At 42.5% G+C, this 14,874-nt stretch overlaps 1 protein-coding gene across 6 annotated transcripts in view; it reads right to left on the reverse strand.

The window, feature by feature from the left end:
• Positions 1-14,874, reverse strand: part of PDK3 (pyruvate dehydrogenase kinase 3) — a 99,784-nt gene that overhangs the window by 42,629 nt on the left and 42,281 nt on the right. For all 6 annotated transcript variants that reach the window (XR_008318897.1, XR_008318896.1, XR_008318898.1 and 3 more), the window contains exons 6-8: positions 12,607-12,684; positions 10,890-10,966; positions 1,464-1,565 (exon numbers count right to left, since the gene is read on the reverse strand). Coding sequence is in view for 3 of the 6 variants with exons in the window: in XM_053306249.1 (XP_053162224.1) it covers positions 1,464-1,565; positions 10,890-10,966; positions 12,607-12,684 (257 nt within the window). In the remaining 3 variants the exon portion in view is untranslated. The remainder of the gene's footprint in view (positions 1-1,463; positions 1,566-10,889; positions 10,967-12,606; positions 12,685-14,874) is intronic.

The raw sequence follows: 14,874 nt of genomic DNA on the forward strand, positions 1-14,874 counted from the left end.
TTATTAGTTGCCATCCAGGTTGTACAGATTCTTTTTATCTTGATTATCTTTTAAATGACCAGAATGACCTAAGATCTTGTAATGTGGCTAGGTTCTGTTTGATAGCCAGTAAAATCCACCAGGAGTTCATTAAGAATCATTGTTAACTGATCTATATGGTTAAGTATGTGCTTAACCACTGTATCATAAGTCTGTAGATTACATACTTTTTTTGGTTGGACTTCTGTTTGTAAACTGTGCTGGTCTGTGATCGTAATAAAGGAATTGAATTGAATTCAGTAAGGGAGGTGGGTGTGATAAGCCAACATTGGCTGGTTCAAGTGACACAACCGATGTTGGCATATTCACCACCAGAAGCTGGGCTTGCTGCTGAACTGCAAGAAGCAGATTCAGCTTCTACCATATTGTCTGAACCCACCAATGGATGAGGCCTTCAACAAACTAATCCCTAAACCAGTAAGATATAAAATTGTAGGTTCTTAACTCACCTTATATTTAACAAGTTGTTCTAGTAAGAACTAATTAGCCTACGTTCCTTTCACTGTCTCTACATCTGGACTAAATTTGGTACAAATAAAGGTCCACAAGTTAGATCTCTTGAGCCTCAAATGTTCGTGTGTCCGCCATCTTGGATCGGGGTGGATGTCATCATTACAAACTGTACCACTGAGGTGTCCCTGTATATCACTCACTACACCTGTTCCAAATTTGGTTCAAATCGGTTAGACAGTTCTCAAGTTCGTGCACTTGTGCCTCAAAGGTTTATGCATTCACCATCTTGGATTGGGGTGGGTGATATTGTCACAAACTACACCACTGGGGAATCCCTATGTGTCCATTCAGCTGTAGCAAATTTGGTTCAAATTGGTTAGACTGTCCACAAGTTAGCCCACTTGTGTCTCAAATGTTCACATATCCCCATCTTGGATCAGGGTGGATGACATCATCACAAACTACGCCACTGAGATGTCCCTATGTGTCACTCACTACAACTGTACCTAATTTGGTTCAAATTGGTTAGACAGTCCACAAATTAGCTTGCTTGTGCCTTCATTGTTCACACAGCCGCCATTCTGAATTGGAGTGGATGACATCACACACCACACCATTGGGGCATCCCTATGTGTCCATTCAGCTGTAGCAAATTTGGCTCAAATTGGTTAGAGGGTTCACAAGTTAGCCCACTTATGCCTCAAAAGTTTATGCTTCTGCCATCTTGGATTGGGGTGGATGACATCATCGCAAACTACGCTGTTGAGGTGTCCCTATGTGTTCCTAGAACTGTACCCGATTTGGTTCATTTTGGTCCAGGCATTGCAAAGTTGATTGCGCAGGCAGGGGGGCAAACGGACAGACACACATACAAACACAGAATGCTGGGTAATTCATAAGTCTACTGGAAAGTAGGCTAAAAATATGGTTTCACTACTAGAAATTCAAGATATTTTAAGCAAGTTATTTACCTTTATTGATAAGTCTTCTTTACCCAACGTGACTAATGTTTTAATTGATGGATAGCCTTCACTTTTACCTTCATATAATTCCACTGTAGCACGCATTGAATTCTGAAATATAAGAACACTAGTTTTTTTAAGGAGTCTGATGCTTAATTTTTGTCTTTAGCAAGAACACTTACAAATTCCTGATTCCCAGTCAAATCTAAGGTTGGAAAGGGCTTATTATAAAAATGCCAAAATGAACTAGCCTAAAATTGTACACATATTAAAAAGAAAGAAATAACATACATTTGTAAACCTGTGTGATAGTTTTTGTACTTGTAGGCACAGGATCTCCAAAGCACACATGAAGTTCGCACAGGCTTCCCTGATCAGTTTCAATGTCAATAGCTGCTCAATAAATATACAGGGTATCCAAAAATTAAACTGAAGGGCAAAACCTATGCTTACAAAAAACCAAAAAACCCAATCACCACATAACTACTTGTGTATTCAAGTGCTCACTAAGCTCTGCAATGGCTTCACAATGTGTTCATCTATTGGATATTTTGATCTGAGCTCAATTTAAAAAGTGTAGATGGCAATTATTTTTCAGATGTGACAGCAACTAAAAAAAAATAACAGGCTGCTCACCTGTAACTGATGATCTAGTAGTGATCTATTGACATCCATTAGAATGGGTTCTGCGCCTGCGCTGAAGCATCTCGGTGTGGAGTTCCACGGCTCCTTTCGATGCTTGCACTCCACCCCAAGTTACCACGTGGCAATTTAAGGCAGGAGGAAGTGCCAGCACTTCAGTTGCTTGAAGACCGCTGGAGCAGTCGAATATCTTTGAAGCAATAGGTGAGTTCTATGTAGGAGACTTGTGCACTACTGCAGAGAGGTGGTTTGGGAGGGTCTAATGGATGTCAAGGGATCATTACCAGATCATCAGTTACAGGTGAGCAACCTGTTTAACTGGGGCATGATCCATTGAATCCATTAGAATGGGTGTTTTGTTAGCTCCTTTAGGAGGAGGGAGCCGTAGTGTCACTGTAACACCCTTTTGACAACACTTTCCCCAAAATTCATCTCCGCTGCAGAACACAAATCAATAAGCATAGTGCTTTACAAAGAGCTGTTCTCAAGACCAGGTTACAGCCCTACAAATGTCTTGAAAAGATATGCCAGATAAATGAGCCGCCGAGGCACCATACGCTCTAGCTGAATGTGCCTTGATAGACTTAGGTGGCTGTACCTTTTGTAACTTGTAAGTCATTAGGATACATTCTGTTAGCCAGTGGGACAGTCTGATCTACAATCATAATAAAGTTTATCTATCTATCTATCTAGCCAGTGGGATAACCTTTGTCTGGACAAGGCCTGACCCATAGATCTTCCCTTGTAGGATATGAACAGTTCTTGACAGGTAGAATGAAAGAGCCCTTCTGACATCCAGGGAATGCAGGGTAGGGATGTGCAAAAAATTTCGGGCACAGAATGATCTGTGCCCGAAACGAACAATTTCGGGTGATTCGGGGCCGAACCAAATCACCCCCGATGTCCCCCGATATTTTTCGGGCACGAGCCGAATCACCCGAATTTCGGACCTGAAAAATTCGGGTGATTCGGTTCATGGCTGATTTTTGGTGATTTTTTTAAAGTTTTAGTGACTTTGGGGCAGTTCGGGGGCATAGCATGGGATCTGGGCAAAAGGAGTGGGGTGGGGTGGTAGTGCCTAATGGGTGCAGGCTACCACCCCAATTTCAGGGGGATTGGGCAAAGGGCTGATTTTTGGTAAATTTCTGAAATTTTCATGTCTTTGGGGCAGAATAGTGGGGTGGGGTGGTAGTGCCTAATGGGTGGAGGCTACCACCCCAATTTCAGGGTGTTTGGACAAAGGGGTGATTTTTTAAGAATTTTTGAAGTTTTAGTGACTTTGGGGCAGTTTGGGGCAGAAAGTGGATCTGCCCCAAAATAGTGGGGTGGGGTGGTAGTGCCTAATGGGTGGATGCTACCACCCCAATTTCAGGGGGATTGGGCAGAGGGCTGATTTTTTGAGAATTTTTGAAGTTTGGGTGTCTTTGGGGCAGATTGGGGGCAGAAAGTGGATCTGCCCCAAAGGAGTGGGGTGGGCTGGTAGATAGTGTCTAATGGGTGGAGGCTACCACCCATCCCCAATTTAAGAGTGATTGGGCAGGGGGTGAATTTTGGTGAATTTATTTTTATGAGGTTTGTCTTCATAAGGTGAAGTGTGCTAAATTGATTACTTCCTCATATTATTCATAGTAAAGGAAAGTGTGAAAAAGTGAAAGTGGGGTCATGAGAGTTGTTTAATTGAAAAAATCTCATTTGCTATGATAGAATGAGAATTCACACCTCAGAAGTCTTTTCTGAGGTGTGAATTCTCATTCTATCATAGCATATTCCATTCCATCCGGGGTGCCTCACTGAGATTGCGCTAAGTGAACTTTTATGGAGACATTGGAAAGTTGGGAGGTCTTTAGCAAGGTGATATAAGAGAACCTATCAGACAGTAGCATTTAGAGGGCAGAAATCCTTTGTGGCAGCATAGCAAGTAAATCTTTTCCATTTGTTAGCATAGTTCCTCCTAGTGGATGGCTTTCTCTGATTTAGTAATATTCTATTCAGAAGACAATCTTCCATGCTGTTAATTGTAGTGTGGGTACCTCTGGGTGCAGTACTTGACCATTTTCTTGTGACAGGAGGTCTTGACACTGTAGAAGCCTTCTGGATGCACCTGACTTGGTAGGTCAGAATATGTGCTGCCACTCTCCCTACCAGAGGAAGAGGGGGATACATGTACATCAGGTGTTGTGACCAGTCCATCTGGAACACATCTCCTAATGATTGTGGGTCATGCCCTGCTCTCAAGCAGTACTTTCTGCACTTGGAATTGAGTGCTGTCGCAAACAAGTCTATTTTGGGGAAGCCCCATGCTCTGAATATTGGTAGTAGGTATTTGTTCAATTCCCACTTGTGCTGCTCGTCCCTGGTGAATGAGCAACTCAGATAGTCTGCTACGACGGTCTCTATCCATTTTATGTGTATAGCTAAAGGAGTGATGCTGTTTCTGATCCACCAGTGCCAAATCTGTACACTCAGTACACACAGAGATCTGGACACCGTCCTCCCTTGCCTGTTTAGGTAGGCAATTGCTGTAGTGTTGTCCAACTGCAACTATACTACTCTCCCTCTGAGCATTGGAAGAAAAGCCTTCCTGGTAAACTACTAAGAGTTCTAGGAAGTTTATATGGAATTGCCTCTGTTGCCAAGTCCACTGACCCTGGGTCACTCTGCCATTGCAATGGACCCCCCAGCCCTGCAGTGAGGCGTCTGTTGTCACCCATACAGATGGGGTTTGTAGTTGAAAGGGGATACCCCGTAAAAGATTGTCTGCCCGAGTCCAACAACTCCATGACTGGAGGATTCATAGTGGGATGGTGACCCTCTTTCTGAGGTAGTCTATGTTTAGGTGGAAGGTGGATATGAGCCATATGTGCAGTTTCCTCATGTTCAGGTGAGTATATTGTACTGTGGTCTTGCAGAAGGCCAGAAGGCCTAGTAGGTGTTGAATCTGCCATGCCCGCTGAATTGGATTGGCTTGGAACTGATGCACCAGTTCCATACTGGCTTTCTATCATTCTTGTGGCAAGAATGCTCTTCCTTTCTGGGTGTCCAAAACAGCCCCTAAGTATGATATGGATGTCACTGGGTTTAGATGAGATTCTTTCAAGTTGACCTCTATACCGAGATCCTGGAGAAGGCGCAACAAGTATCATATCTGAGAAAGTAACTCTTCTCTGTCCTTTGATGTCATGAGCCAGTCTGTATGGGTAAAAAAATCACCAGTCCTTTTGTCTGAGGGTGTCCCACCACCACTTCCATGCACTTGGTGAATACATACGGGGCAGTGCAGAGGCCAAATGGTAGAACTTGATATTGGTAAATGGAAGTCCCCATCGTGAACCTTAGAAACTTCTGGCATGAAGGCCTGATCCCTACGTGGAAGTAAGAATCTCGTAGGTCTAACATTGCAAGCCACCGCTCCTGATGTAGAAGTGGCAGGATGTCTTGCAATGTTGTCATCCGATACTTCTTCACATTGACATATTTGTTCAGATGTCTTAAGTCCATTATAGGTCAGTCAAATTCCCCCATCTCTCTTGGAGATTTGAAAATAGTGGGAGTAGAACCCCTCCCATTTCTGCGCCCATCGCACCAGGACAATTGCTTTTTTATGCAATAGCTCCTGTTCTTCCTGTTGTAATGCAGGAGTCGCTTTGATGAAGCGTAGCCCCCTGAAAGTTGGGCAAGCCTTGAACTCTATCTCATAGCCTGAAGACACAATCTTTAATACCCACTGGTCTGATATTATGTGGTGCCATGCTTGGGCATGGCTTGCCAATTTGATGTTGTTGGTGGTTAATAGTGCCTGATAGGTGTTGTAGGCAGTCATGTTCTGCCCTCCAGTATTGGGGAAGACTGATGTTAGCAATGTGTCTTTTGATGTATGAAGGGTGTGATGGGCTGTAGGTGGCCTCAAAGGCGCTGTTTCTGGGCCTCTCCCTGTTTGTTACATCGGCCTTGGCTGTTTTTATTCTTTTACGGGTAATGCCACTTAGTATAAGGCTGTTAAGACTTTCTAAAATCTCTGCAGTCCTGTTGTCTAAAGTTGAAACGTGGATGGATGAAAGGTTTTGATTTTGATGCGTAAGCAGTAGATGAAGAAGCAGAAATGAAAGTCTTTGCAGTGAATTTGGACTTCTTAAACTTCTCCATAGTTGCATCTGTCTGCTCTGAAAACAGGCCTTTGCCATCAAATAGCAATCCCTCTATCTTTTCTTTCATGTCCATCTGTAAGGCAACTGAGCGTAGCCAAGCATGGCGTCGCAAAGTAATGGATGTACTCATTGCTCTGGACTCTGATTCCGCTAGGTGTTTTGCTGTACTTCACTGTTGACATGTTATGTCTGCTAATTTTTGCAATGTCTTTTTAAAGTGGGCTTTGAACTCTTCAGGTGAGAGTATATCCAGATCTTGACTCAAAGTATCCCATAGACAATTATATTTTGCCAAGCAGGCTGAATAATTGGCAATTTTTACAGACAGGCATATATAATGAATAACTGAATAAATTTTCCCCCTAATGCGTCTAATTTTCTCCCTTCTTTGTCCACGGGTGTTGTGTGACACCTGCCTGATCTTAATGATGGAGCTCAGTCTATCACAAAGGAGTTCAATACAGGATGTTTTAACAAGTAAGTATTTTCCTGTTCCTGCACTCTGTACAGGCCCTCTAGTCTCTTGGAGGTTGGAGTGAAAGTATGTAGAACTTCTCATGCGCACTGAGCAGCTTTTGAAATAATAGGTAAGAGTGGCAAGGCAACCGGTTGAGCAGATAAGGATTTCACCAGGAAGTTATAGACAGGGTCATCAATTGTGGCAAGCTGTGACTTCAGATCCAGACCCAATACTGAAGCCATTTCTTTAAGCTGAACATGATAAGCCTTCATTTCTTCTGAAGGGGACAAATGTGAAGGCGTTGCCACATCAGGTGAAGGGTCTGAGTCGGTAAATTCAGTGTCAGATTCAAAATCTGATTATCCATGATGACCCTCTCCTGATGGTACCGGAGAGGAATGTGGAGGAGGGACCTTATCCGGAAGTATTGTAGGTATAGGCAATGCAGACTCCAAGGGATCTGTCTGGATGGCTGTTGATATAACCTGCTTATCCTTAGTTGGTGTTTGTTTAAGTAAGTAGCATTGGATGGAGCCTCTGATAGTATTTGTGTGGTTGCAGCTATTGTCCTCACCACCTTGGTTGGCAATGCATGAGGAGCATCTCCTCCTGCCCAAGTGCACACTGGTATAGAATGTGAATATGATCTTGCCAAGGAAATACTTCCATTGAATCCTCCTGACCACCAAGAATGGCCTTCTTCATAATTATAAGCCAATCCTGGAGAGGTTTGGCCAAAGGTAGTCACCTGCCTTGTAGGAGATATGGCATGGGAGAACCCACAAGTGTGCCATGGAGATGTAGTAGTCAATTATGCCACAGTTAGAGTGAGGGGTATCTGTGGACTCAGACATGTAGTTGACATCTAAGGGTACTGGACGTGTCTCCCTTTCATCTGATTGGGGAAAGCCTTTGAAAGTAGACGGGGTAGTTGTATTAGAGTCCAGCATTGTAAGAAGAGATTGTGCTGTATTTGAGTCTAAGGCACTCACTTCCTCAACTCCTGGAGTATCCTCTTCCTTGATTTCAAAAGTAACTGGTGCTCAGAATCAAGGTGACACAGTGGTTAAAATAACAGGAGTGTTTAAAGTTGAGGTTAACGCCTTTTCTCTTGGCATCCAAAGTGATTTTATTGGTGTTGCTGCCAGAGATAACAGTGCTCTCGATATCGGCACCTTTGGAACCGGTGGGCTTTGCGACCTCTGTCCAAGGTTTCGATGCCAGGAGCGTCGACTCCGATGCTGTCCCGGTGCACTCTCTCAATGTCGATGCTAGGGCTTGTATCAATGTTGAGGGCCATCCAGTCGATGTCGATGGCTGGGCTTGTTCAGAACTCGTCAATACCAATGGTGGATCCTTTGATGTCGAGCTCGGCATCGTAGCTGTCTATTTACTCAGTGTTTTATTCGGTCACGACCAAGTTGGTGCGGATGGTCTGGACACCAATACAAAGACTACTTCTTGTGCCAATGTTGGAGAAGGAGACGACTTTGATGTTGAAGTTTTCATTTTCTTTTTGGCATGCCCTGAGGTGTCCGCCATTTTGTCTCCATGCCTTTTCGAGGCCTTTGGGGATTTAAAAGTTGGCGACAAGGGTGTAGATTGGGTCAAAGCCACAGCCTCAAGCCATCCTTCTTAGGAGAAGGACTTGTTCCCTCTTTTGGTGGACATGGGGAAATTAAGACATCATAAAGCGCAGCCCTCAAACAGAGCTCCTGGTTACGCTGTGTTTGTTTCAAATACGACTGCCAAGCCTTACATGCTGAGGTGTTATGGGTTTCCTCCAGACTCAGCAGGCATAAATCATGGCCATCTTGGGAGGGTAATTTTGCTCTGGATTTTGAACAGCGCTTAAATGGTTTTTTCTTAGATCTTTTTTCAGTGTGTTTAGCTGTATCTATTTCAATTCCGATATACAAGCCAAAATATCTGTCCAATCTTTTGTCACAAATAGTCCATTACAAATAAAAACATAATCCAGAAATACAGTCCAAGGGTCAGTTTATCTGATTAAAATATCCATCCAATCTTTCACAACAAATAGTCCGTTAAACACAAATCTTAGTCCAGAATACAGTCCAAGGGTTCTCTTTAACCTATCAAAAACCAATTTCTTTTTCTATAGCACTCAGAAACGCAAGAAACCAGGATGAGGAGCTGTAGATATTGAAGAACTGATCCCTACGGCAGTTGCAAAGGAACTGAGGTACTAGCGCTTCCTCCCGCCTTAAATAGTCAAGTGGTCATGTGGGGCGGAGTGCAAGCACCGAGAGGAGCTGTGGTACTCCATACTGAGAGGCTTCAGCATAGGCACAGAGCCAATTCTAATGGATTCAATGAATCATGCCCCAGATGTATAATTTTTGCCTAGTATCAGGAATGATAAAGACAGTTTACCAAAATGCCAAGGTTGTATAATCCTCTCATACGCTAATGTGTGTGGATATATTATTTTATTTGTTTATTCAGTTTATATACCACCCTTCCCAAAGTGTTTCGGGGAGTCTATGCCAAAATCAAACACATATAATTAAAATCAAACATCTAAATCAGACCAAAACCAAAATTAAAACCAGATATCATTAAAAGCCAGGCTAAACAGATGTGTCTAAGGCTCTGCTGAGGGCCTCTTATATCTATGATGATCCTCTTATATCTACGGGGAGCGCATTCCACAACCTAGAGCAACAACTGATAAAGCCCAATCCCAGGTGGCACCCAAAGACAAACCCCTCCTGATAATCTTGACTTGTGAGGATCTAGTAGAGAAAGGTGTTCTCAGATAACTTGGACCTAAGCCTTTCAGGGCTTCAAAGGTAATAACCAGCACTTTGTACTTTGCCTGGAAACATATTGGCAGCCAGTGCAAGTGTTTAAGAACAGGCATAATGTGGTCTCTCCAGGATACCGCAGAGACCAATCTGGCTGTCACATTTTGAACTAACTGAAGTTTCCGAACTATGTACAGAGAGTGCATTGCAGTAGTCCAACCTGGAGGTGTACCACTCTTTCCAGATCACTCTTCCCAAGGAACAGGCGGAGTTGTCAACTCAATTGCAGTTGGTAAAAAAGGTGCTCCTGGCCACAGCCTCAGCATGAGGCACCAGGGTGAGACCCAGGTCCAAGAGCACTGCCAAGCTATGAACCTAAACTTTCTTGGGGAGTGTAACCTCATCCAGAACAGGAAGCTATTTCCTGTCTTACACATTATGATCTCCAACAATGAGCACATGAACCTTGCTCGGATTCAGCTTCAGTTTATTATCCCTCATTCAGCCCATTACTGCCTGTAGGCAAGCCTTTAAGGGCTAATGTCATTTCTTGATATTGATTATTGATATCATTTCCTGATATTGATATCATTTACACACACACGAGTGAGAAGACGGTTCCCTGTCCAAAAGGGGTTTTATAATCTAAAAGAACACAAGGGAGACTCCAGCAACAGCCACTGGGAACACTATGCTTGTTTGATAGGGTCAGTATCTATCCCCTGCAGAATACAAGAGAGCCACCATTTTAGATGCCTCTTTGCCCAGAGATTAATACACAGGTGTTAGCAATATGCAAATAAATAAATAACTAATAAACCAATAAACACTCACAATCTACCTTAAGTGTCATGTGTTGGCAATGTTGTCATATAATAATAATCTACTACTTAGGCTTGAGTTTTAATGAATTATCTTTTAACAAGGTAATTTCTAAATTAACTTAAGAATAAGTCATTTGCCATCAAAGATCTGTGTACATTTTCTATCACTATATTTCGTATACCTGTTTATAGTATCACCCAACCATCCTTCTGAATGAAAAAGAGAAGAGATCTGCCGAGCCCATTTACTTTACTTACAGATTTTTAAAAAAAAAAAACCCAAACAAAACCACATGCTAACTATTAAAGCTAAGTAGCCTGTGGGAGAGTAGAATGTAGAACAACATTTTACTTTTCTACACTGAAGTGTGTATGTACCTCAAAGGCCTTAGGCAACACTCCACAGAAATGAGCAAGCAGAGCAGCTTTCAGGTCAAAGCTTGGTCACACTATTTCTTCCAATGCATTCAGTTATGAATTAAATCCACAGACCCACAATCCAACCCAGAAAAAAAAACTTTTTCCTTGAGTCGAGGAAGACATTTAGCAGTCAAGTAAAATTAGCCTCCCTCCCAAGAGACTATTCTACCTACCTTGAACAATTCGAAAAGCATATGAAACAGATGTGATGGTACATAAACTACTTGAATAGGCTTGCCTGGTGCTTTAGCTAGAAAACATAAACAAAACATTTAGTTAACTGATGAAGATAAAAGAGCCTTTGTGGTGTCAGTCTACTCATCTCTTATACTAGAAATTGGTAACAAATGAAAGAACTTCATACGTTTTTCATCTGCCTTTTGTTTCCTGTGCCTAAACAATCTGAAAGCTGGGGAGGGATGGACACAGCTTACATAAAGAAAGATCTGGTGATCAAGATAGACTACCAAAAAAATCCAGCAGGAATGAACGGAGAGGACCTTAGCTTTGTATAGAAGCCTTTGCTGCTGTGCTTGCCCAGATTCTCCATCTGCAAAGTAGTTTTTTCATAACCATGTTTGGTTAATTATAGTGTGTGGTGCAAGAACCACCAACATGAAATGTTCCTTAAGCAACACTAGATTCAAAAGACTGGATTCAAAGAACCACTGACTAGTTCCAGGGAGCTTTACACTTATGTTGGTTGAACTGCAGTTCTCCATACTGCATGACAAACCAATTTCAAAACAGAGGTTTGAAAAGCAATTTGTGCTATAGCATGGGGATCTGCAATCGAAGTCAAAAATGTATGCTCAAGCAGCTTTTTAGTTTGCAACCCATGGGAAATATGCCAGAAGCTCACCTGTATTTCCAGAGATGATGTTGCAGCTGTTTGCAAACCCAAGCCGAAATAACGACAGGACATGCGTAGTTGGAAAAAACTAGGGCCAGTTTATTGAATATTTACAAAACCTGCAATGAGGAATCTTAACTAAAGTGTGGGTATCCCCTAAGTCGGTCAGTCTCATAGGAGGTATGCCCACAGGAGGGCGAAGGACCGGGCTTCAATATTGGCTCTGTACCCAGTCCGAACCGCTTCTCTACCACAAGGTTACCTCTGTCGAGGGGATGCATGCCAGCCCACCTCAACCCAGGTTGCAAGGCACTGAGCGGCATTTGCTGGCATGCATCCGAGTGGGAGCAAATACAGCCTGAGTCACAAGATCACCAAGCCTTCCTTCATATTCCCACTCACCATAATGGCCCTCCAGCCCAACACCAATGTAAATTAACCTACCCTAACCCGCACTCAACTGCAATTAGCCCCAAGGACTGCCTTAATGAAATCAGTGAGAAGTAGGTGAAAAAAAGACCCCAACATCAGCCAATCAGTTGAGACCCAAAAAAGTCCTACTTGGCCCCAATAGTGACCAGAATATCCATCACTAAGTCCAGATGTGGTTGGGAGGGTGCCTGCCAATAGAGCAACTGAAAGACAGAGCAACAGAGCAAACTGCTAATGAAGTTGCTCCTTGCATGTGATTGGTCCACCAGTGTTATGTGCTGGGGGACTAAAATGGCAGCCCACATGGCCATCTCCTGGGCTGGGCCCACAACTCCACCCCGCCCCCCCCCACCCCATTATCCCATGTCCCTGCTAACACAGTGGGTGGGGAGAGGCTTTACCTTGCTCAGTTTTAATGTGTTCAAAAGAAGGGAAAGTTGGGGGTGGGGGATTGTTTCCTGCACTATTCATATCTTCGCTTTGTCAAAAGCTGTGACAAATGTAGCAATTAACTTAAGCTTTAGGTTTTTGTTTTTAAATCCTTACACTGCACAAAGCCCAGATACTTAATAACTAACCCAAGAAGCAACTAACTTCTGTATTACCATTGAATTCTTCTATTTCCAACTCAGGTGCTACCAGATAATACTGCTCACACAACATTTTAGCAGTTGCAAAAGCGTCTGTGAAGGAAGGAAACATACAGAATTATGCAAGGATGTAACACTATATTCTGTACCTCAGTATTCAGAGCACAAATACGTCTCTATTTTTAGACAATGCCTGTGAGGGCCAAATTACATTGATGCAGGAAAGTTGTGATTGGATCTCCCAATGCCTTTAAAAAAATACCACCACTTTAGATCAATTGTCAGGGCTGGTGGACTCCACTAACCTGATTTAGAAGCAGGTGTCATGGAGGACTATAAGCCTCTCTCCCCACCCCCCGCCTCCCAATCTGAACTGTTTCTCTGCAAACTGATAATAGCTCAGCACTGTTCCCTCTATGGTGTGCACTCACACATTTTTATGTCCACACAGCTAATTTTAGATCCCGCTCAGGTTGAATCAGGAAGGCCCCACTCTGACTGCATGTGCACACACACTGCCTTGATACTGCCGCCCAGAACAAAACTCATTCCACACACAGATGAGAGCAATTTAAAAGAACACTGTAGCTCAGCTAGGAAAAAATAAAGGCACCATGCACATACATACATACATACATACATTTAGTTAGTTAGTTAGTTAGTTGGTGGTATAATGTCTCTTTTTTATCCAAAGATCTCTTAATGCAAAAACAGATTAGGTTCTGCCAACAATGGGATTCTACCATTATTCTTATAAATCCCATTTTCACATATTTTGTCAGTTCTTCATAAAAAGAACTGAGTGCTTTAGAGTGCTATGTCTTAGATATGTCTGACTGCTATAGAGTGCTACGTCTTAGATATAAAGGAAAGCACTAATGTGTTCACCAGATTCAAAGGCTGGAAGACTGTCAGGGACAGAGTTTTGCAAAGCACAGGTGGCTGCAAAGGGAACAGGGAATTGCCAAAAATCACACCCCTCTCTGACACACAATTGAAACTCCCTAGCATGTCAGTGCAGGGTTAGTCTGGAAGTTGGCCACAGCATTCAAAATAATCATGAGAAATGTCCCCAAAATTGTGCTCCCAGATTATTGGGATATCTATATAAATAAAGTAATATGATAGTAAAGATGTTCAGCTATAGCCTCAAAGTTAACAATCCTATTTCAGCAAGCAAACATTGCCCAACCAAGCTAATTTCCAATGCTCAAAAAATGCTAACGCTGTACTTAAAGTGCAGGTGGGTAGTGTTATTGACTCCTATCAATTTAACACTTAGGGGTAAACTAGAAAGACAATTAATTAAACTTCAGGAATGCCTTGAAGATTACATTTTGTGTTGACTTGACTATGTTATACCTCCATCTAGTGACAAAAAATGTCAGTACAATAGATAATATCTCCAAGATCACCAGGGCAACAGTTTTCATTTAAGTAAGGAAGACATTGTTCCTCTCATGTAGTCTGGGAACTATTCATAGGAATACTAGCCCAAATAAAATGACATTTGCAATTATTTTGTGAAATACTAACCTAAAGGATGGGAAAAAGTGAAGGAAAGAATTTTGAACACTATAAATGAACTGCCAGAAGTCAAAGAATAAGTTCCAAAGTCCAGATGGTTGGTTTTTGCACAAGGTCATGAGCAGAGTTCTCTAATTTTTTTTCATCTGTGTGCTGAATGAGTTTTGTTCAGGGTAGCAGTATCAAGGCAGTATGTGCACACATTCAGTGAGGTCTTCCTGATTCAATCTGAGCAGGATCTAAAATTAACTGAGCAGACATCAAAAAACTTGTGAAAGCAAACACATGCGCAGCCTTGGAGGGAACAAAGGTTGTGAGGTCCTCAGAAGACATTTTATTTACTGTATTTAGTGAGGTAATATGCTGCCTTTCAGTACGGAATTCCCAGGGGAATGTACCTATTAAAAGACCACTAAGACTTAATGCTGGCTTCCAACAAAATGATTTGCCTAGAGATATCTAGAGAAAGCCTTTCCCTTCCCTTGTCAGCTTTAACTATGGCATCTGCACTGTCTCTTAGCCATGGTTAACACAAACCAGGGTTCCCATCTTAACTAAGGTTTGAGTGCATTTGTAAATCTTGGTTAAAAAGGAAACCCTGATTACCATTAGCCATGGCTAGCATTATAGCAGATGCAATACTAAGCCACAATTACAACCAGCAAGGGAAGGGAGAGAAAATTTCAATCTGGAAAGAACAAGTAACTGCTGGCTTTACTGTTAGAAACAGTTAATTGATAACAACTAAACCCCACA

The sequence above is a fragment of the Hemicordylus capensis genome, chromosome 3, assembly GCF_027244095.1.
Source record: "Hemicordylus capensis ecotype Gifberg chromosome 3, rHemCap1.1.pri, whole genome shotgun sequence".
Taxonomy (NCBI): domain Eukaryota; kingdom Metazoa; phylum Chordata; class Lepidosauria; order Squamata; family Cordylidae; genus Hemicordylus; species Hemicordylus capensis.